Source organism: Odontomachus brunneus, unplaced genomic scaffold (genome assembly GCF_010583005.1).
Source record: "Odontomachus brunneus isolate Ranch 3 - 2012 unplaced genomic scaffold, Obru_v1 Obru_scaffold_157, whole genome shotgun sequence".
NCBI lineage: Eukaryota > Metazoa > Arthropoda > Insecta > Hymenoptera > Formicidae > Odontomachus > Odontomachus brunneus.
In genome coordinates, this window is record NW_022639607.1 from 262,491 (window position 1) to 283,860 (window position 21,370).

Genomic DNA, 21,370 nt, shown 5'->3' on the forward strand with positions numbered 1-21,370 from the left:
AAAAAAAAAAAAAAAAAAAACAAGAAGCGAACGCGCTGTCACTTATCCGAAACGTTCTCCCCTAACGTCGTAGGTGGTGGAACGCGGGGGATGAGCGTCGTGTGCTTGACGTCGCTAGCAACTACACAGTTTAATAGCGCAGTCGGCCGCGTCGATGGGATTTTGTAGATGTGCCAGATTGTTAATACGACGCGCATTCGAATTTATTTTTGATCGGAAGGAAAATCTAAAAATATATACTCGCAAGCCGCGTTATAAAGTTTACTTGGCTGATGAGTCCAGTCGTTGTAAGTAGAGAAACGTGAAATGTAATCGTCGCGCACTCGCGAACGGCCACTTCGGCCTCGTGCGAAATTTCACGAGCAATATCTATATAGCGTTCTGTCAGTTCTCTGTACGTTCAATTATAACCAGTGCTGAAGCCCTTAATCTCGCGAAAAATTAAATTTGCTTACAAAAAGAAAGAGAAAGAATTTACATAACTCGATTTCTCTCTGATTCAAGAAAATATTTTACTAGTCCAGGTAGAATTCTAAATTTGTATCTATATTGATGAAATACAAAATATGCGAGATATCATAGTGTTTACTCATCCTAGAGTCTCTAGTTATTTATCCATCTTATATAGCTGATTTCTTATATCTATGTAACTTTCATTATGACTGCTGAACCATTTTTTGTTCTGTCACACAATGTGAAGCATTTTGATTGAAAACTTTTCAAGTGAGGTATTATTTTTTCATGCCTCCTCCTACGCTACCATCACTGGTTATATTTCGTTATATTTTAAGCGTAGTTTTTCATACTTTCGTGTATACAGAGATACATCGATAGCGACGGAGCAGGCGATACATTGGCAAGTCGTGCGACTTTACCACCGGCTCGATCGAGTTGCGACCTCGCGAGGTTCTCCCTCTTCTCCTCACGCCAATCATCCACCGTCATCTCTCACCGACATTCATCCTTCACCCAAAATCGTTGACGCAACTACGACTCATGACGATGACTATTATCATCGTCGTCATCATCTCGCCCATTATTGTCCTGCAGCCTCTACGCATAAATCAACGCTCTCTTTTCTGATGTCGGCAGGCACGCGCGACCTCTCCGCTCCCCGCACCGGCCGCGACCCTGAACTCGAATTCGATTCCCGTAACCGCGCTTCCCAACTACCACCCCTTACCGACCCTTTGCTACCCCCCGACGACGAGGACACCGTCTACGACAGCCGTGGTCAACGCACACGCCGCAGGCTGCTGGGAGACGATTTCGCAGAGGATGTAGCGGCGACGACGCGCCGTTTTCGAGCCCGGGTGGCGGCGATGGGACTCGAAGACGAGCTCGAGGCCTCGACCGCCGCAAGTCAGTCCAGGAGGAGTGCCGCTGATCTCCTAGAGAGCGCGGTGACTGCGCGGAAAGGCGCCAAAACAGCGATTGAAGAAGTTGAGAGCGGCTTCAAGAGACGCTCAAGACTGTTCGACGAGATGGAGCGCGCAGACGAAAGCAAGCCCGCGTTCAGTAGATGGTCTAAACTGATCAACGAAGACGACGAACTGGTACCGACCAGTGCCGCCGCCAGTAGGGCTATGCAGACGAAGGCGCGTCTTCATGACCTCGAGTCGGAGATGGAGCAGCTCGCCGACAGGCAAGCCAAGAGGGAACGCAGAGCAGCCGCTCTCAGGGCGTTGGTGAACGAGAGCGCGGCCGTGGCCGACGACGTCGTTCAGCAGTCAACGATCAGCAGCAAGAAAGTATCGATGCGCAGCGTGCAGGGCACCGAGCGCGCGGAGAAGCACGTCAACTTCTAGACGACGGGAGAATCACACGAGAGATCCCTGTCTCGCCTCTCTGATCATTTTCACGACGGTGTCTTACAGCCAATGCGTTGCCGTCGCGTTTGGAGACTGAAGGCGACTGGGTCCGGGTGCAGTCGTGTTTCAGTGTCGTTCAATGATAACCCCTTGTTAAAACACAAAAGACAGTCATGAGATTTTTTCAAAATGAAATGCAAGAGACCGAAGTTTTCTCGTTTTTCAAAGCCAAAACACAAAAAACTAATCACGAGTTTACTCGGTTTCATTACTCATTACGTGATATGTGCCGCCCCTCCCAATTCTTACATATCACAGGAGAAAACTTGTGACCGGTTTTTTGAGCTTTAAAAAACGAGAAATCTCTGATCGCTCTTTTTTATGTACTGACGACGAATTCGAGGTAATCGATGAAATCAGTTCAGTCTGCAATCGCGGCCTGCAATATAATATCGCAATATGATATGATAATCGTGAGCCGACGTTGTAAGACACTGTCGTACCTCGATATTGTATGTCGATATTGTCTGTAGATTTTTTTTCGATATATCACGCGGCAACTGTGCGTTTCTGGCAGTCGCACAATCACATTACCGCTGATTTGTCGTCGCGAAAGGAACACACGTCGACTCAGTTAATGAATAGCACTGTGTTAATCTGATAATTTATCTCGCGTATTTACAATGTGACGTGTGTATGTTCGTTTCGCGTGATTCTACAAATACGAATGTATCAGTATGTTAATGCGAGGCGCATCATTCGGAAGTGCATTCCATAGACTCTGAATTTCCGACTGCTGAAAGTTGGATTACTCTCCATTATTCTACTTTTTCAACTGCACAATTAAATTCTATAAATTTTCTTTCAATTTGAATCAGTTTCAATTGACGGCGAGTCGATTTGGTCGCACGACATTGCTTCAACTACATTGCTCAAGACAGAATGTACTTTCGAGCAATACACCTCGCATTGTGATATAATTTTTTTTGCTTTTCCGCTCCGCGAATGTAATTCGTGGGAGCTTAAGTGTTGATTGTTCCTAATGAACGAGAGTTACGTTCAGACGCATCGAAAACATTGTCGCGTGAAATTATTAACGCAATGTTAAATTAAGGAAACACAAAAATCGCGTTCTGTCGCATCTACCCCGACAATATTACTATTTTTATTTCAGAGAATTATCTTTTACTATTCGGGAACAAATTCTGTAATGCGCTATCAAGCTGTCACAGGTTTTCGAGAGAAGGCCCGAATTCGCAAAACTTTTGCCAAATTCATATGTCTGTCTACATGTCTGTCTACATGTATTCCTCCTTTCTTATATATGAATAAATCTTGTTTGAAATTTCTCTTTTTGGAATATACTGGTATGTATCGTGTGACGTTACGTATTACCCTGGATTGCCCTGCATTATCCTCAATCGTTGTGTATCTTTATGTTTTCCTGACATTTTCCGTATGTAACAAGAATTCCTATTAGTCAAAGATAAGAATTAATTTTACAGCGCGAATAAAATTGACAAGTATGAATCCCATTTCTTATCGTTGACTCAAAGATGCAGCCAAGATAGACGCAGGATTAATATTCGCAGTTCAACAGTATAACAATCTTAACGCGACCCTACTAACATTTTAGGCTCTCGCAACCTGTCGGGAAATCGCGACGATTCCTACGAAGACCTGGACATCCTATTAGACGGGCGCGGTCGACCAGTTCAAGAGAATCCCTACGAGGACGATTTCGTGATGACTCACCGGCGGTTCAAGGAACGCGCGGCTGCCGCATTCGAGGAGGATATGGCGGAATTGAGACGCAAGAGGCGGGATATGCAGGTTCAATTAAACGAAATGATCGAAATCGAGTATAACCAAGTGGCGACAGACGTGTCATTTTATCGCGAGTGATGAATTTATGATGAGCTGAATGGTAAACGCGTTGCAGGATCGCATCTTCGACGTGATCGATCTGAACGCCGAGATCGAGAAGGCTAAGAACACGCTGGAGGCCGCGGAGATGGCGTTCCAACGGCACGCGACTAAGTTCGACAATCAGGATGACGACGAGCAGACGATGTCGTTAGCGCAGAAGTTCGACAAAACGCGTAAGATCACCAACGTGGAGTTGCCGGAGAAGCCGAAGACCAATCCTATCGCGGCTAAGTGGATCAAGATGCCGATTCGCGAGAAACCGGAAGCGGTTGAATCAGCGCAGACCGGAAGACAGCGCCGGATCAGCTCGCTCATCGACACCGGTGAGATCGCCGATCCATTGGAGTCGCTCGCAATGCAGCCGATGAAACGGAGATTCTTAAAGAGGAAGAAGAGCGTCTCGTTTTAAGAGCCGTCGCCGCGGTGGCGTCGTGGCGAGAAAAAGCACACAGTCGCCATGCGCGTAACATCGCGAAGATATATTTTCTAATGATTATAATCGCGTCACCTTGTATTTGCGTCAACTAATCGAAGTGTCGTTTAGTCGCATTTCATGTTCTCTCTCTCTATACACACGATTATATACACAAGATGTTTCAACGTTATCTTCTTGAAACTATATTCAGCGAAAGAGTATCTCGTTAATGTCCGTAACATATATCTTAATAGGAATGAATTGCTATGTATTTAATTATCAAGTACTGAATAAAATCAGGGAAGATAATTGGAGGATTCGCGACAACAGGTAAAAATCTACATTCTCTAACTTTCCCTAAAAGTTTTCGCTCAAGTAAAATTGATTATCGAACATTGAAAGTATATTTTATCATATATGATAACGTGGTAGGTGCGCAGAAGCGATTCTTGACGCTGAAAATATTGGTGTATTTTACAAGGCGGGTCACCAACAACAAACATACATATTATGCCGAATGAATATACAAATATGCAATGCGTATCGTTATACCTGACGAAAAAAATGAAGGAGAACGGTAATGCGGCCTATAACGAAGCGGTGAGTTCACAGAATCTTCTGATACTTCAAGCTGTAGTAGGCGCGAGTATGGTAGCTGTAGTGTCTGGACGTGAGTCTCATGTTGGTGATGTACTTCATGTCGGCCGAACGCTTAAAGCTCCTGTCCTCGTTCTTCTGATCGTAGGTCCTTATGGCCCTCTCCGCCCACTCCTGAGCCCTAGGCGGCTCGCGGTATATGCCCTTCTGCCTTTGGTTGAGGTAGTCGATCACGTCGTTATAGTAATTCTGCCTGTTAGATTGAGCAAAGATTATTTACTGATCAGGTCTTGAGAGTCAGTTATTTAATCGCATAGCGCTCTTTTGTAATTACTCGGTTCTAATTCATTGAGTTCTGACTATTCGTTTATTACGAGCTCACCTGTAGTCATAAAGATATGCATAGTTGAGGAACAGCGGTCGAACCCAGTGATGGTTGTAATGGGGAGGCTCGATCTTCTCCAATTTTAAAGCCGGTTTCTCAGGAGCGGCTCCTTCGGCGGGTGCACCCTCTGCCGCACCCTCGACAGCTGCTTCGGGTGTGGGCTCTTCGAGATCCCACGGCGCAGATTCATCATTCCACATGGTGGTTTCGATACGTACTCACCTCGATTTAGAGCCTATAAACGAGTCACGCTATGAAATAATGTTTAGCAAGTAATTAAGACTCCTGACTACTCGCCGCGGAATTCTCGATTAATGATGTTGGAAGCGAGGAAATGCATGTCCAAAATTCCTGCAAAGTACGTCGAAAATGACACACCAAACATTTTCCTTTCGCACTAATAATCAATAAAGTTGCATGTGACATTTTTTTAATATATCTTTTTATTTTGACGTACCTTGCAGGAATTTTGGGCATGCATTTTCTCGCTTCTGTCGTCATAAATCAAGATAGTCACGATGAGTAGCCAGGAGAAATCATTCTCTCATCAATTTGTCTCTCTTCGTGACGCCTGTCAGTTTATAATTTCAACATCAAACACTTTACTTATGCCGTTTTGCAAGTATCGTGTTCCACGAGTGCATACGAACCCAATCGAACGTTTCGGTTAATTTAATTTTCAATGGGATATAATTAGCCGATTCGTGACGTATATATATCGCGTGAAGAAACAGGTCATCAACAAACCGCTTGGCTGAGGTATCAACTGGTATTTGTGGCGAAACTAAATGCAGTGACAATCTCCAAACGCTCCGACGTCCTTAGCTGACCCTAAGTTTGCGCGCCTGAGCGAGTAATTAGTCTGAATAACTTAGCAACTTTCGTCTGTAGCTAATATATCGTTAGTATCGTCTGTAGCATCTTTTAAGTTACAATTTCTTCATTAGCTAAAAAAATGAAACAAATAATAATTTCCGGAACATGCTAAGAGAAACATCGCTATTTTTATGACACCTCTTGCATATAACATTGTAATTTTGTAAATTTACAATTTTGTAAGTCAGGTAAAGGTCTTTACAATGCGTTACAGTGTTAGTTTCTTTTTCAAGTGACCCACAGAATTTCCAAGATGTAATTTCTTTTTACGCGAAAAATATCTTCTGTACCGCACGCGCAGTTCAACTTCGAAAGTGCGATCCAAGTTGCCGGAATCTTCAAATTCAGTCACGGTGGGAGATTTTACAAGAATGACAGGAACCGAGGATATCGTTCCACCCTCGCTGATGCATCCGAACAATCGTTCACGACTTCGACAACCTATGATTCGATACCTGCGACACGATACCTGCTCTTCGATGCGCTCGCACGTACTGCGAACAAAAGCTACCCTTCTGCGCGCCGCGGACTCGCCACTCCCGCGTTGCGTTGTTTCGCTTTTATTTTAGCACGCAACACCTGCCGTCCCCCGCACGAGACTGCTCATCCCTTCAAAGGTGCGTGCCCCTCGCTCGCAAGGAGGTGGCAATTTGGCACGTGATCAGCAGTAATCATTGGCGCGCGGCTCCTCTCCTCCCGCATTACACGCACGTGCGTCGGTGATTCCAACGCGTGCATGATACGCAGTGATGGATCATCCGTTTAGTATTCTCAGAGACTGACGCGACTCTAAAATGAACCAGCAAATTAGGAACAATCAACGATGTTATGCCAATAAACAGAAACAGCAACATTGCATTAGTGTTATAATTTCTCACTCAGTGATGTAACTTATATGCATTTTATATTGCATTTGCATTGTTGAATGGAAAACTATAATATTAATGTAATATTAATGTAATATTGTTACTAGTTAATTATTATTGTGATCATAAAAATTATCATAAATTAACATATATAATTATCATAACATTATCTTCCATTATCATAGATATCGTTATTATTATGATAATATTATCATAATGATTTTAATATACTCCTCATGAGAAAATTATATATGCAATATAAATTTGATATATATAATATTATGCCAATATATAAATGCTAGCTAAAAGTAACATTACATCAATTTTTTACTGTAACAATATGACTGTTACATATATGTTATATCTACTCTGTTGAATAAAACTATAACATTAATATAATGTTATTACTGGTAGATGTGTGAGATCGTAATAGTTATTTCATAAATAACATTGTTACCATGATAATATTATCATAATAATATTATGACAAAATTAAGTTTGTGACAAAATAAGAAACAATACAAATTGCTTGACTAGGGTTTGCATCATTTTCTGCTTCATAGTGAATGCAAATAAATTGCACACAAATATGTATGAACAGGATGTTTCACGATTTTTAGATGTGGAAGTGTCTCGATCCGCTACTGCATGCACGACATGTGTGCTTCAACGTTCGTCCTTGCGCTACTTCATGAACACATTGACATTGAAATGCAACTGTAACCTCTTGAAGGAGGGAAGGAGGGATAAATATCGATAGGTACTAGAATCAAAGATTCAAACTGTTATAATGACACAGTATAATCTTATAACAATATCATTGACATGATACCCTGATTTACTTACTATAAATCGCACGGGGTGTGATATTCGGACACATATGAACTTGAAATGTCTATTTGCAACTACGTGGGGCTGATTGTGTGCCAATTTTCAACGAAGGTGCTTCGAAAGCATGATAATCTTCGCACAACTTTAACGTCGATCGTCATTGCTGCAGACACTTTGTCGTTTTCAGAGAAGAAAACGCATTTCCTGTGAGCCAACTGTGTAACTTTTAACGATAATGTCGTTAACATTACGTTTTTATTGCACAGATGTAATACATGATAGAAAAACTGCGCAACTATACCATGTTAGTAATCGTTGTTATAAACAGTTAAAAAATCGGCTTGCTAGGAAATAATATAATTCTTCATATTTTTGCAGCTATTGCAAAACTAGATGCAAAGTATAATTTATAGATGCGTTTTGTTTGACTAATTTTTCGTGATTATGCATCTAAGCGTATCTCGAATATTTTATTAGCTAACAAATCAATAAACAATTGTGATTAAGTTTGTTTCGTAAGTTTCGTGCTGAAAGTATCATTCTATCTTTATCGCTCATTACATATCGAGGGAAGATAGAGGGTGCGTTCCGTTTCCACGCATAATGCGCATGAAGCGCAGCGTTAGAGTGGCAGAGATACGAGAGTGAGATAAAAAGAGAGAGAGAGCTCTCGGGTGAGGTTGTCGAACTTAGATTAGATTAGTTCTCGAACGCATAAACTGCATCAGCTCCGAGGTAGTGCAGTCTATGCGATCTCATGCGTTCGAGAACTAATCTAATCTAAGTTCGACAACCTCACCCGAGAGCTCTCTCTCTCTTTTTATCTCACTCTCGTATCTCTGCCACTCTAACGCTGCGTTTCATGCGCATCATGCGTGGAAACGGAACGCACCCAGAATAAAGGCCATCACACACAAAATTACATAGCGCATATGCATAGCATAAGATAGTATGGACCAATGAGCATCGAATATTAAGTATCAATCATCAATATGGCGACTTAATATTCAATGCTCATTGGTCCATATGATCTTATGCTATGCATATGCGTCTATGTAATTTTGTATGTGATGGCCCTAATGCACGAAACATGCGAGACGGACTTAGCCTATATCACTCGCATACTTCATGGCGAAAAACATGCATTAGCAACCTAACTTTTAAATTTAGTTAAAATCGTTAGCTACGATTATCTCTGAAAGTTTCCACGGAAATCGATATAGAAAAGTAAAACAAGAAAGGAAAATTAGTAAAATAGAAGTACTATTCTGCATAAAAAAAAAACAGATATAAAACAAAAAAAAACTTCAAACTAACAATCACAGCAGATGTTGAGTAGTAGTCGGCACTTGACAAATAAGCGGGAAAAATTAAAGAAACTGCCGGCAAAGGCATAAATTCACTCTGACGCAGAATGCCATCATGTTCTCGTCAGTAACGATGTATCAACGAATATTGTCGAGTAAAACAGCGCTTTGTCGATCTCATTTGTTAACCTGGTGCCGCATAACCAAGTTTTCCGATTCTTCTGCAGCAAAGGACAGCGACGTTACGTCGAACGCGAACGAATCGCAGAACGAATCCGCCACAAGCGATTACGAGGCGATACCTACAGGTGAGGATAATGTTGCTCGCCTGGTGAAAGAAGCCGCCACTTACAGTGACGCCAAGGATACCAGCTGGTCGACGAGTCCTTATCCCGCTGGTGTTCCACTCTCTATAGAAGCCGAAAAAGTCGCGACACCAAAAATTGACCCTTTGGACACCTGTGTCATATTGTTTCCTGGACAAGGCATCCTCAAGGTCGGCTGGGTGAAAAACTACCTGCGTTTTCCACAAGCCAAAGAATTATTTGAGATAGCCAATGAGATTCTTAACTACAATCTGCTGGACTTATGCTTAAAAGGTCCTCAAAATAAATTGGATGAAACTCGCTTCAATCAGCCAGCCACGGTAGTGTTTTCATTAGCTGCACTGGAGAAACTGCGTGAGGAAAGACCTCGGGTGTTTGAGACTTGCAAAACTGCCGTTGGCTACAGCATAGGTGAACTGACTTCTTTGATCTTCTCAGGCGTATTGTCCTTTGAGGATGGCCTCAGGTTAGTCTCTGTAAGAGGTGCCGCAATGGAGTACGCTTCTAGTAAAACACCTCAGGGAATGCTGTCAGTCTTTTGTACTGCAGAGGCTAAACTATACCAGGCCTGTGAAGATGCGAAGAAGTGGGCACTGGATATAGGTATAGACAATCCAACTTGTCAGTAAGTATTTAACATATATTTCTCACAATTGTTCTATTCTGTAAATTCTGTATAACTTATAAAGTTCACCTGATTAAAGATGAGATTTTTATATGATACTAATTTTTATACAACCCAAACAACATAAATATTTCAGATATATTTTAGGAATATTTAAAAAACATTTAAAGCAAGTAGGATATCTTTCAGACATCTTTAATTCTTTAGATGTCCTTTAGGTATTTATGCTGTATGGGTACTGATACTGAATCTTGAAACAACTGATATTGATTTTTCATATAACTTTTCATATAATTTATTGATGCTTGAACCTACAATAGATGCAGTAAGCCTTTAGCGTTATGTTCTAAGTCTAAAGTCTGGTGCAATTTCCAGTTAAAAACTTTTCCCATTGCTACCTGAAATCATAATCTCTAAGTGAGTTGGCCAGATTCCAACTGTTAAAGTTGTGCAAAAAAATGCATTTTGCCTGATATTATAGGCCTTAGAGTATAAGGCTAAATGCTTACTACATTTATTGAAGACTCAGAGTTATATAAGTCAGCATCAATGGCATTAATTGTTGTATTCAAAAAATTAATTTCTTTCACACAGAGTAGCAATTTATTTGTGCACACAATCGAAGATATTGGCTGGGAATATAGAGACCCTCGAATACATAGAAAAGAATGGAAAAAAATACGGTCTGAGAAACTTGACCAGGTTACCTGTGTCAGGAGCGTTCCACACGAAATTAATGGAACCTGCGCTCAAATCCTTCTGCAAGATGCTCAATACATTACAAATAGACGAACCTAGGTGTCAAATCTATTCCAATTACAAGGGATGTGCTTACAGCAATTCAAGATTGATTAAGCAGCATTTGCCAAAACAGATTATCTCGCCCGTTAAATGGGAGCAGATTATGCAGCGCGTATACAGTAGACCTCCAGGTACAGCCTTCCCGCGAACGTTTGACGTAGGATCGGACGGAAGGATGAGGACGATTTTAAAATTGATTAATACAAAAGCCTATAACCAATGCATAGTTGTCTGATGTTTATGCATATATTTTTTAATAATACAAGAAAGAACAGTACATTTGATAATAGTATAATTTTGTATATATACAGTGAAGTTAATTCTGTACCTAAAATGCGCAAAATAAAGATGATTACAGTTATACTGAAATTATTCCTTTAATTGAAAATGTATCTTCGCGTAAATTAAAAGGATGACCCCCCACGCTGTTGAATTCTACTTACAAAGTGCGTCAGACTTATTATCGAGTAGTATCACGACTTCGTTTTTTTATTTATTTAAATATATAAGGTGTATAAAAAAAGAGTACTGGTTGAAGGTACTGGGGCGAATTGTGTATTTCGAAACAAAGTGAAAATTACAAAAGTGAGCAAATTCACTAGGCATTGACCAATGAAGTTACAAATATTCTAGTACATTTGCTCACTTTTTTCATTTTCACTCCATTTTGGCTGCGTTCCAAAATTCTACTCGATGGGTAGAGTATATTTAATTGACCAATCACGATAAAGAAATTCTAGTTATTTTTGTTTTTATTGGTCAATTAAATGCTACTCTACCCGTCGAGTAGAGTTTTGGAACGTAGCTTTTGAGATATACAATCGACTCCCTGAGCCCGTATTAGACTATAGATTAGGATTGAGATTGAATTGAAATTTAGCCAATCAGAGCAAAATTCACTAAGCTCAAGTTTAGTGAACTTTTCTTTGATTGGCCAATTTTTAATTCAATCTCAATCTTATGCAGGATTCATACCGCGTCCGATGTCCGACGTACGATGTCCGATATCCAATAGAAGAACAGCTTTTTAGTATAGAATTCAATTCTCCATTGGAAAACTATTCTTTTATTGGATATCGGATGTCGTATGTACGTCGGACATCGGACGCAGTGTGAATCCTGCAAAAGGATGAATCTTCGCTACGAGCCGCCACTTTCTTTAACGAGTAAAATTGAAGTAATGATGGTTACAAACAACATCTATATTGAGCAATACCTTGCAGAAATAATGGGTTTAATATACTGCTGAGTGTGTTTCGTACTGTTCAACAAAAAATTTAAATATTTATGCAACTGTTGTGTCCTGCTGAACGTATCCAATGTCGATGTAAAAGCTGATATTCGAATATTTTTTAATTAAGATCTTGCGAATTAATATAAATTTAATAAAACACTTGAACATAGGTAAAATATTTTGTAATGTATTCTTGTCTCAGGATCCTTTCTCTCCCTCTCTCTGATTCTCGAAAATATATCGCATACGATATTTAGTAAAAAACTATAGTATACGTAATATGAACTATAGTTCTATTTTTTACGCGTTATATATTTCAACCTATTATATTCTATTTATATATTTATAATACTAATATCTTTTTATTAATATTTAATGTTACAATTTTTTATTTTGTGTATTATAAATGAACTTTATTATAGGCTATACACTTTTTCTGTGTGATATATGAACGCTTATTGTACCTTTGCTACACTAGTACAGAAAGTTTAAGTAAAAAGTACAATTTGTAGTTGTATACTGTAAATAAACCTGTTTATTTCCCGCATCTTTACGATTTAGAAGCTTACAATAAATTATAGGTGCGAGGCAATAAGGAAAAATGATAGAAATGAACGGCTATGATTTAGTTGATGTACCCAAAAAAATGTTCAATGAATTGTCAACATCGCGTATTATTAAAAGTTATCCGCAATTTATACTAATCGAACATGGTAAGATATAGAAATCAATTTCTGCATTTCTTCAGTTTTTACATATTGTCTTTTATTACAGAACAAAAAGCTCTTCTCGGATCTATTGAGATAAGCAGTATTAACTGGAATGGTTCTCTCAGATACTACGATAACACTTCAGATTTTAATAAAAAAAACGCTGCTGTAATAGAAGAAACATATGATGGTTGTGGAGATGCTACTTTCCTTACACAAGATAAATTCGTCGTCGTAGGGGATAAGGGTGCTGTAGAAATATTTCAAATTGTTCAGGCAACAGGTAAACCTCAGACACTAGAGCTTCAATCCTTGAATAGTGCTTGTTATCATGACGACAGTGTCTACACAGTATCTGCATTTTCTGATAGTAAAAGCATAGTCACAGGTGGATTAGATTGTTGGTAAGTTAATTTTGAGGTATTTTAAGTCCCACCATAAAGGCAAAGTATCATATTTATATTTGTTGCAGTATTAAAATTTGGGATGTGGAAAGTTTAATTGCGACACATTCGTATAGTTTTGCACATGTGAACTGTATCACTGGGACAGATGTAAAACCTATGTGTAATTCTGTATTTGCATCTACTTCTCTACATGGTGATGCATTAATGTGGGACATTAGGAAATCTGAACCAGCACACTGTATGTATTAGAACATTTAATTTATAAGTTTTCTTCATTTATTTCAACTTTCCAAGTTTGCTACAGGTATATTGAATTCTTTGATTTTTCTAGGTATTCTTGATAGAAAACAGAAGTGTTCTTCGATATCCTGGAATCCTGTTATGGATCAGTATCTTGCCATAGGTGAAGATTGTGGTGTGATTGCATTAATAGATATTAGACAACCAAATGAGCCAGTATTTGAGCTCACTGTGGACAATAGAAGTGTATGGAAGGTGTTATTTAATCCAATAAGGTATGGTTTTATTTGAAAAGTATGTTTTTACTTATTTCCATTGTAACTTTTGATATATTATGAATTCGTGACTACTTATGTTTCTTACTTTCTAGGAAAGATCTGTTAGCTTGCTGCTTTGATAACACGTCTGTAAAAGTATTACATGTTTCTAAAGATGTACAAGTGATAATGGAAGATAATGAGCACACTGACTTTGTACGAGGGTTAGCGTGGTATAAAGATGACTTATTCTCATGTGCTTTGGATGATAATGTAATTAAACGTACAGTATCATTTAACGACAATAAGTAGCACAAGTCGATATTCACACAGTAGTTATATTAACAAGACTTTCATGGATCTTCCTTTTTCTATTAATTTAAGATAATGTTAGGTTATCCAATAAATTTGTGCTATTTTTAATCCATATCTATGTTTTATATTTTTCTATTTTTTCAAAAACAATATAGAAAGACATCGAATTTTAGGAAAAAGAAAGAATACATTTAATAATTTATTTTTTTGAAAAAAAAACTAAATAAAATGACACGAATTTATGGGACGACTCAATACATCAATGAATTTGTAAGAGGAATTGTATTTAATTTCAAAATCTATTTGTATCTATCTTGACGATAATTGTTTTAATATACTTAATGTATGTTACTATATTTTTATCATGATTATATGTACTGAATTATTACATAAGACAAACATCTATTTTGTAATGTAAGATATTGTAATGGTGTTATATAACAATAATGTATGAGAATTGCACTTAAGAAGCAATAGGAATTCTTGGGAATCTTGAAAAAAAAAATCATATAACACCATTTATAAGTAATTAAAACAAGTCTTTCTTATTTATTCTTTTTTTGATCCTACAATGTGTGTACACATATAATGTATCGATTATCCAATAGGATAATGCAATTATAGGTTTATCCGATACTTTACTTACAAAATTACGTCGGTAAATTGTGTCAATGAGATGTGATATAATGTCAACAAAGTACTGCAAGTAAAAGCTTTTAGTCGCAAAACGTTTAAAGGAAGAAGTAGGAAACAATTTTGGATACAATATATATGGTATAAAGATCGTTAATTAAAATTACAGTTAATTATAATGCTGAATCTACCGAAACAAATATACGGACTTATTCTTCGGTGCACAGAATAATGTAGTTTTTTATGTACTTGGCATCATAATGCTACTGCGTTTCTTGTTTTCTCATATCGTATAACAACTGTGAGTTTACTTCACCCGAACACACGATAGATAACATTTGTTCATCGCAAATAAATCCTGAACATTTAAATTTCATAATTGTAATGCAATTCGTAAGACAGATCTGTATAACTGCATAAATAATTTCTTGTAAGTACATTAATATCAAACTTGTTACGAATACAACATACACGCGTATAACGTGAAATTCGTCGGAAAAAAGACGGTAGAGTCACAATAAAGACGGCATATCCTTTGACACAGCAGACAGCATTTTCCTTTGCATTATTATTATTGTACCCCCATTGTATCATGCTTGTATTATGCATTATATTATCCGCACACACGCACGCACACACACTCATACTTAGGGATGGAAACCTTTATACCGGATGAAACTGTGCCATTGTATAGCTTTGATTGAAAATATCCCGATACTCTCTGCTTGATATGAACGTTCTCCCTATTTCCGCGTTTAACTACCAGTGCCTCTGATTAAATTCGCGATTACAAATCCTATAGCTATCATCACCCATGTAAAAACTTGAAAAGTAGCACGCATTAATAACATGATTATTGTTCATCCAATATATAGGAAAAGCAAATAATTAATATATCTAGTATGATTGACACATTGAATTGCACATTGAGGGCTTCGTACAGGTCAAGAGTGTCGGGTCACCAAACAATTTGCATTTGTGGCACCGAGTAATAACGAATGTTCATGTCGATGAGAATACATGTAATGTCTATGTCGCGTAGTCTCGTTTCGAGTACTATTCCGCGTGCACGTTTTATATTCATTGTATTACAGAAATTAAAATCGTTATGTACAATTCTCTTTATATATTGAAATATATAATTGTATTGCGTCTAATGTGTGCAACATGTAGCTCTCGCATCGACACTCACCATTCTTAATCACCTATGTAGCATAATTCATCATAATAATTCTTATGTAATCGTTTGCTTTTAACACGCCTATTCTTCCACCTTTCCACGTCTTGTTTTTCCCTGGTTATCGATTATGCTTAATTCCATGTTTGAGCACTTAATTCAGTTACAATCCGAATTCCTTGTCGTCGTCCTCCGGCCGTACATCTCCGTACATCCAAATGTTGCGATGATTATTCTTCGCCTCTTCTTCAGCCTTCTTGTATTCCTCGATCTGTAAACATATTACGCACATATATAAAACTGCGACAACCCAAACGGTATACATATTATCATTCTACCGTTTACTATCCTAGATAATAAAACTTGTTACAGCAATCTGATGATAAAATAGACTGACCAATTTCGTCAGCCTCCTGTCCCGATGCTTCTGAACATGCACAAATCCATCAGAAATCAGTCCCTTTCCGATATCGTAGTTTGTGTTGGCATGTGCCAGCGTAACAGCAGTCACATTATTACTCAGTTTGTATTCTACATTCAGAAGCAGAATTTCGTCCAATACATCTTCCTTGAATGCCTTTACCGCCGCCCTCTTGTCGTCGGTCTATAAGAATAATGATATGTGAACTAGAAACGTCTTTCGAAAAGTGGATCGTGCAAGGATTGTCATTACTTACGTCGCTCGGAAGTGTCACGCACGCGAGCCCATACTCGTGGGCATACGGTTTGTCGGTCGCGAAGCGCGCGGGCAAATCGGCGACTCGCGTAACGTGGACGGTTTCCCTATTACCGTAATCGATGTAGAACACGCTAACGTTAGTGCCGGAAACCTTTTCTGTTTTCACGCGATACCACTGATCATCGCCTGTGAATCTCGCGACCGCCAAATCGCCTCTAGTCGGCTTATAACCGCCAATAAGCGGCGGATTGGCCGCCAGTTCTTGGCGCAGCTGCAGCATTAAGTTTTCCAGCATGCTCCCTTGATCGACGCTCTGAGCATAGAAGTGAAGATCGTCAGTAACTTCGGAAATCACTACCTTCTGATAGTCGATCTTCCGCTCCTGTCCTTCCTTCTCGTCCACGATCTTGTCGCTCTCGACCGGCGCTTCCACGCGGTTCTTCCAAATCTGTAACGCGAAATTATACATTGTGAATTTATACAGTGATATGCGTTATTTGATAAATATGCAGCGTGTATATTATGTCTTACATTCAGCATCTTCGTTTTCGCGCGTTCCTCCGCGGCTTTAAGGGTCCTCGTAAGCTCGCCAGAATCTTGGAAATTTACCACTTCGGCGAGACCTTCCTCAACCAGAGCAACGGACATATTGATGTCGTTCACAGTTAACCAACCGATGAAACCGCTCAATTTCGTTTCTGTGTTCTCGATCTTAATCTCTACGTCCCGTTGGAAGCAGTGCTCCTTAGTGAAGGCTAGAGCTTTCTCGCCATATTCGTCGGCCTTCACTACCCCGCCGCCAGGCAATGTTCTCTGACAGCGCGGAGTTCTTATTCCAGCCAACACAAACGTGATAACATAGTCTTCCTTTGGAAGAAAGAGTTTCAGACGCGAGCCGCTCGTTACAAACTCCACGACAGCTCTGATTCCCTGTGCACGCTTGAGAGATGTCAAGAACGCCTTCGCCTTCGAGGGATCGTTCGAGAGATCCACTATTCTGTGAACTGGAATGTCCTTCTTTGCATGCAGCCCGTGTTGCGACTTTTCCGCTTTACTCTCAGCGACTTGCAGGAGATTATAATGCGAAGAACGCTGGTCATCGTTTTGTCTGTACTTGATCACTCGCGCCAGGCCTCGTGCAACTAATGCCTCTGCGATATTCCTATCGGCGTGAAAGTAGAATGAAAAATGATTAATTTACAGCTTTTGATCCTACTGCTGCGAAACTAAGAATCTTGATAGTAGACAAGAATCTAGTCTTGATAAAAATCTGAAGAATTTCGCGGAGACTGAAGTACTTACGTTTTACCGCAGGTAACCGTGCAACACAATTTCTCTGGGAAATTGTCTCTAGCCGGCTGAGTATAATCAACCACCACTTTTACGTTCTTCCTGATGAATTTCTCGCGCAAGAACTCTCGCGCTTCTAACATCCACGGTATATCGTAGAGAGGTCTGAAGTCTTTCGGTCGAGCAGTATTATTGCTGTCCTCGATATTTTTCTTCTCTCGAGAGGGAGGTCGAATACTGCTCAGAAATACCTTCTTGTTGTCGCCATTTTGCGTCCGGATAATGAGCGCATCTGCGTTAATAATCTCGACGACGGTACCGGTAAATTCGATCTGTGGACCAGATGGTTTGTAGTCTTTCCATAAACGCAAACGTGCTTCCTTCGCGGCTTTCTCAGCCAGATACAATTTCTCTGCGCCGGATCTGCTGTTAACAATTGACCAATCCTGGCATTTGGCAAAACCCTCGCTCAACAGGATTTCAGCGATGTTTCCTAATACAGAAAATGTGAGATTTAGTACATTCATGTGTAAACTTAATAAGTTTTTTCCTAAAGAGCTTCTTGAACTGACTTACAATAGTGCAATAAGTTAAAGTAAAATAAACAGAATGTTTAATGTGTAACATTATTCATAATAAAACCTTAAAAACTGATTAATTGCATCTAGAACTAAACACATAATGAATATCATTACGGTGACATCCTGTATTTTTTTTTTATTTTAACTTATTGTACCAGTATATTAGTTCAAAAAATTCTTCAAAAAGAAATAAGATTTTGAATATATGCGATGCGTCATTCGGTGAATAGTGATATTCGCTTATCAAATTTGTTTACTATGACATCGACTCACCCTTGGGATGAATAATGCTGCCGATGAAATTGTTATTGTTGACCGACTCCAGCACTATCTCGACGTCCCTATGTAAGAGTCGCGATTCCACGAAATATCTGGCTTCGTCCGCATAAGGATCGCCTACAGAATTCTCACGGCGTCCATTCGGCCAGCCTGGGCAGCGAACACCCGAAATCATTAATGTTATGTTGTAAAAATCAGGCAAGAGGAAAGCCTTGACAGTAGAACCATCGAAGACGAACTCGATTACAGCTTTGATCGGTTTCTTGCCAAACTTCTCGACCAATTTCCGAGGATCATCGACAGTCCACTTGATATCTCTTATATGCTCGGAAGCTGGTGAATCAGCCCATTTCCCTTTCTTCGCGGCTTTTGCCATGTTCTCCAATTCGATCAACCGCGTCTGCTCTGCAGTAGGATTACGATTATCTTTTTTTACAGTCACCAGACCTTCAGACACTAAAGTCTCGATCACGTTCTCGCCATTCCTGTCTGCAAGATGATGATATATGTTGAATGTGTAAAATTTTTCATGATTTTTTCAACAAACAATAAGTACCTTTTCCTAGCCAGACAGTGCCATACGTCCTGGCTGTGTTAACAGACTTCTCAGTGGCAAAGGTGACATCTTGACCAATGAGTTTTCTGCGTAAGAATTCTCTGGCTTCCCATGCGTACAGTTCATCTTTTGTCTCATCCGTGCTACAAATACAATTTATTTTATCTCATATATTAAAGATTATGTTTTAACAAAACTGTAAATTATTTACAAAATTAAATAGTTATTATTAAAATTTTAAAGGCAATCAGAAGAAGATCACAAGTAACAATATTGTAATATAAAATATTGGTATTAAAGTTATCAGGTTTACACACACCTGTCGTTTCCTTTCCAACGTTCCAATTTTGGAGCAGTGATATTGCACAGAGTGACTGTTATTTCAGGTGGAGGACCTCCCATAGGCTGTCCACGGATAACAACAGTGTCTCCAGATGTCACCTTCAAAATAAAAATTTCACATTGTACCTCACTGTATCCAATGCTGTGCGACATCTCAAATCAAGATATTTATTACGCAGTTGCTAATACTTTTCATACAACTTTCCTTATCTCTAACGAGCTTTTGCAAAAGGTGATCAACGAGTGGATACTGCAAGTAGGAAAGTCGCCACGAAGAAATTACGTAAATACGTTTGCATTTTTGTCGATATAACGAACATGTAGCGCGACCATTCGCGAGCACATGGAGGATCGTCGTAATGACGAAACCGCAGTCCGTAACCATATGTTCTCCAGCCTGCTTCCTGCCAGCTGGGTGAGCAGCGAGGAATCAACATCGAATCCACACGGTGCTAATTAAACGACGTCCACGGGAATCGCTAATGAGTGTGTCGCGCGGTCGAGTCGCGTGATTCTCATTCGTAACTCGAGCGGCATCAAATCCTTACCTGTTTCACCACTCCATTTCTCAATTTCACTGGTGCCTGATTTGCGCTCATGGTGCTCACGGTACGATAACTGGTCGTGAATCGTCAGACGTATGAATCGCGGTTACGACGGTATATGCGCGCCCGTTTGTACGACCCGCACACGGTTCTCGGATCGGTTCGTGCCGGCGCTCGAACTTGGTTGAATTAGAAATGCCTCGTGTGTGTATTAATCGCGTGGCGGAACTCAGGAGTAAGTTGACATGTTGGTTGTATGCGGTACACGACGGGAGAGAGGCACCGCACGCACGCACGCTTTCCACGTATCGATAGAGTGGCCGGCACGAGCGCGATCTACACAGAGAACATCGTCCGAATTTCGTTTGATTTGGTGGTGATGTGGCAACACGCGACACGACGCCACGCGCCACGGTGTCGCACTCTATGCGCTCCGGTTTCGCCTGCGCGATGCGCGGATAAAAGGGGTGCCGTAAGAACAAACTGCAGAGGGTCAAAGGTCTGCGTCTTTAATGCGGTTGCATTTTTCACACTTGCGAATATTGTTCTTACCTTTTTCTCAGATATATACACATCCATGTTCTCTCTTTCTGTAATCATGATGTCATTTTACTCGAAAACAAAGTATAGGAAAAAGAATGTACAACCAAAAGGAGCAGTTAATTACTAAGGTTGATCATAAATCTTTTTTTCTTTATTGTGTGAACTTATAAAAAATAAATACTTACATACCTTTAATTAGAAAATGTTCCCTTTTTACGAGAAAAAAAGTTCCCTTTTTCACGTTAGAGAACATTTCACGGGATTTGGATTTCTTTCTTGCTCTTTTATTTGCATATCTTGCATTAACTGCAATAGATTTATACGAGGACTGAAGGGGAAGAAAGTAATAAACTGCATAAAATGCAATAATTGTAACTATAGTGAGCAGACTTGTACAACAATGCTTATTTCATCTAACTGCACTCTTCTGACTTTTATCTTTTTTACTCTAATGAGGTAATTATAGAGATAATTTTATTATGATAACAATAAAGATTATACACAATAAAACATTTAGTGTTTTATTATTTTTTAGAAATTTTTATTCTATAACAAATTGTGCTAAATAACAATTATTCTAAATATATTAGGAAAGAGGGTCAAGAGACCCAAAGTCACTGAAAATATTTAATTTTTATTAATCCACTAAAATCACCATATTTCAAATTAATTGCTGTATGTTCTGCAAGTATAAACTATTTCTTTATGGATAAAAAATCAGCAAGTATATCTGACTAAAAAGATAGTTTGAAGAGAAACCAGACATTATGGAAAAGGTTTGGAAAAGAGGAAAATTAGAAAAGATTAATAAAC

At 39.3% G+C, this 21,370-nt stretch overlaps 5 protein-coding genes across 11 annotated transcripts in view; 3 read left to right on the plus strand and 2 right to left on the minus strand.

The window, feature by feature from the left end:
• Window positions 1-4,305, plus strand: part of LOC116850840 — a 10,879-nt gene extending 6,574 nt beyond the window's left edge. The window contains exons 3-4 of one of the 3 annotated variants that reach the window (XM_032829572.1): window positions 3,448-3,644; window positions 3,754-4,305. In XM_032829572.1, coding sequence (XP_032685463.1) covers window positions 3,448-3,644; window positions 3,754-4,149 — 593 coding nt within the window. In that variant the 3' untranslated portion in view covers window positions 4,150-4,305. Of the gene's footprint in view, window positions 1-17; window positions 288-1,092; window positions 3,169-3,447; window positions 3,645-3,753 lie in introns of those variants that run through there. The other 2 variants (XM_032829571.1, XM_032829570.1) reach the window with 2 other exon arrangements.
• Window positions 1-6,647, minus strand: part of LOC116850842 (flightin) — a 7,822-nt gene extending 1,175 nt beyond the window's left edge. For 2 of the 5 annotated variants that reach the window (XR_004379454.1, XR_004379453.1), the window contains exons 1-3: window positions 6,483-6,647; window positions 5,135-5,372; window positions 4,708-5,005 (exon numbers count right to left, since the gene is read on the minus strand). Coding sequence is in view for 2 of the 5 variants with exons in the window: in XM_032829573.1 (XP_032685464.1) it covers window positions 4,762-5,005; window positions 5,135-5,337 (447 nt within the window). In the remaining 3 variants the exon portion in view is untranslated. Of the gene's footprint in view, window positions 1-4,536; window positions 5,006-5,134; window positions 5,373-6,468 lie in introns of those variants that run through there. The other 3 variants (XR_004379452.1, XM_032829573.1, XM_032829574.1) reach the window with 3 other exon arrangements.
• Window positions 6,648-8,821: 2,174 nt separating this feature from the next.
• On the plus strand, window positions 8,822-11,138 carry LOC116850854 (probable malonyl-CoA-acyl carrier protein transacylase, mitochondrial). Its single transcript, XM_032829597.1, has 2 exons — window positions 8,822-9,968; window positions 10,563-11,138. The coding sequence occupies exons 1-2, from the start codon at window positions 9,133-9,135 to the stop codon at window positions 11,002-11,004; spliced, it is 1,278 nt and encodes a 425-aa protein (XP_032685488.1). The 5' UTR covers window positions 8,822-9,132; the 3' UTR covers window positions 11,005-11,138.
• Window positions 11,139-12,604: 1,466 nt separating this feature from the next.
• LOC116850837 (methylosome protein 50-like) lies at window positions 12,605-14,480 on the plus strand. The gene is made up of 5 exons (XM_032829555.1): window positions 12,605-12,716; window positions 12,778-13,117; window positions 13,186-13,358; window positions 13,452-13,635; window positions 13,731-14,480. The coding sequence occupies exons 1-5, from the start codon at window positions 12,605-12,607 to the stop codon at window positions 13,927-13,929; spliced, it is 1,008 nt and encodes a 335-aa protein (XP_032685446.1). The 3' UTR covers window positions 13,930-14,480.
• LOC116850835 (staphylococcal nuclease domain-containing protein 1) lies at window positions 14,451-20,390 on the minus strand. The gene is made up of 9 exons (XM_032829553.1): window positions 20,018-20,390; window positions 19,447-19,568; window positions 19,128-19,270; window positions 18,566-19,060; window positions 17,724-18,204; window positions 16,953-17,583; window positions 16,420-16,869; window positions 16,140-16,346; window positions 14,451-16,013 (listed from the first exon to the last, which is right to left on the minus strand). Exons 1-9 carry the CDS (start codon window positions 20,066-20,068, stop codon window positions 15,906-15,908), a joined length of 2,688 nt encoding a protein of 895 aa, XP_032685444.1. The 5' UTR covers window positions 20,069-20,390; the 3' UTR covers window positions 14,451-15,905.
• Window positions 20,391-21,370: the final 980 nt, after the last annotated feature.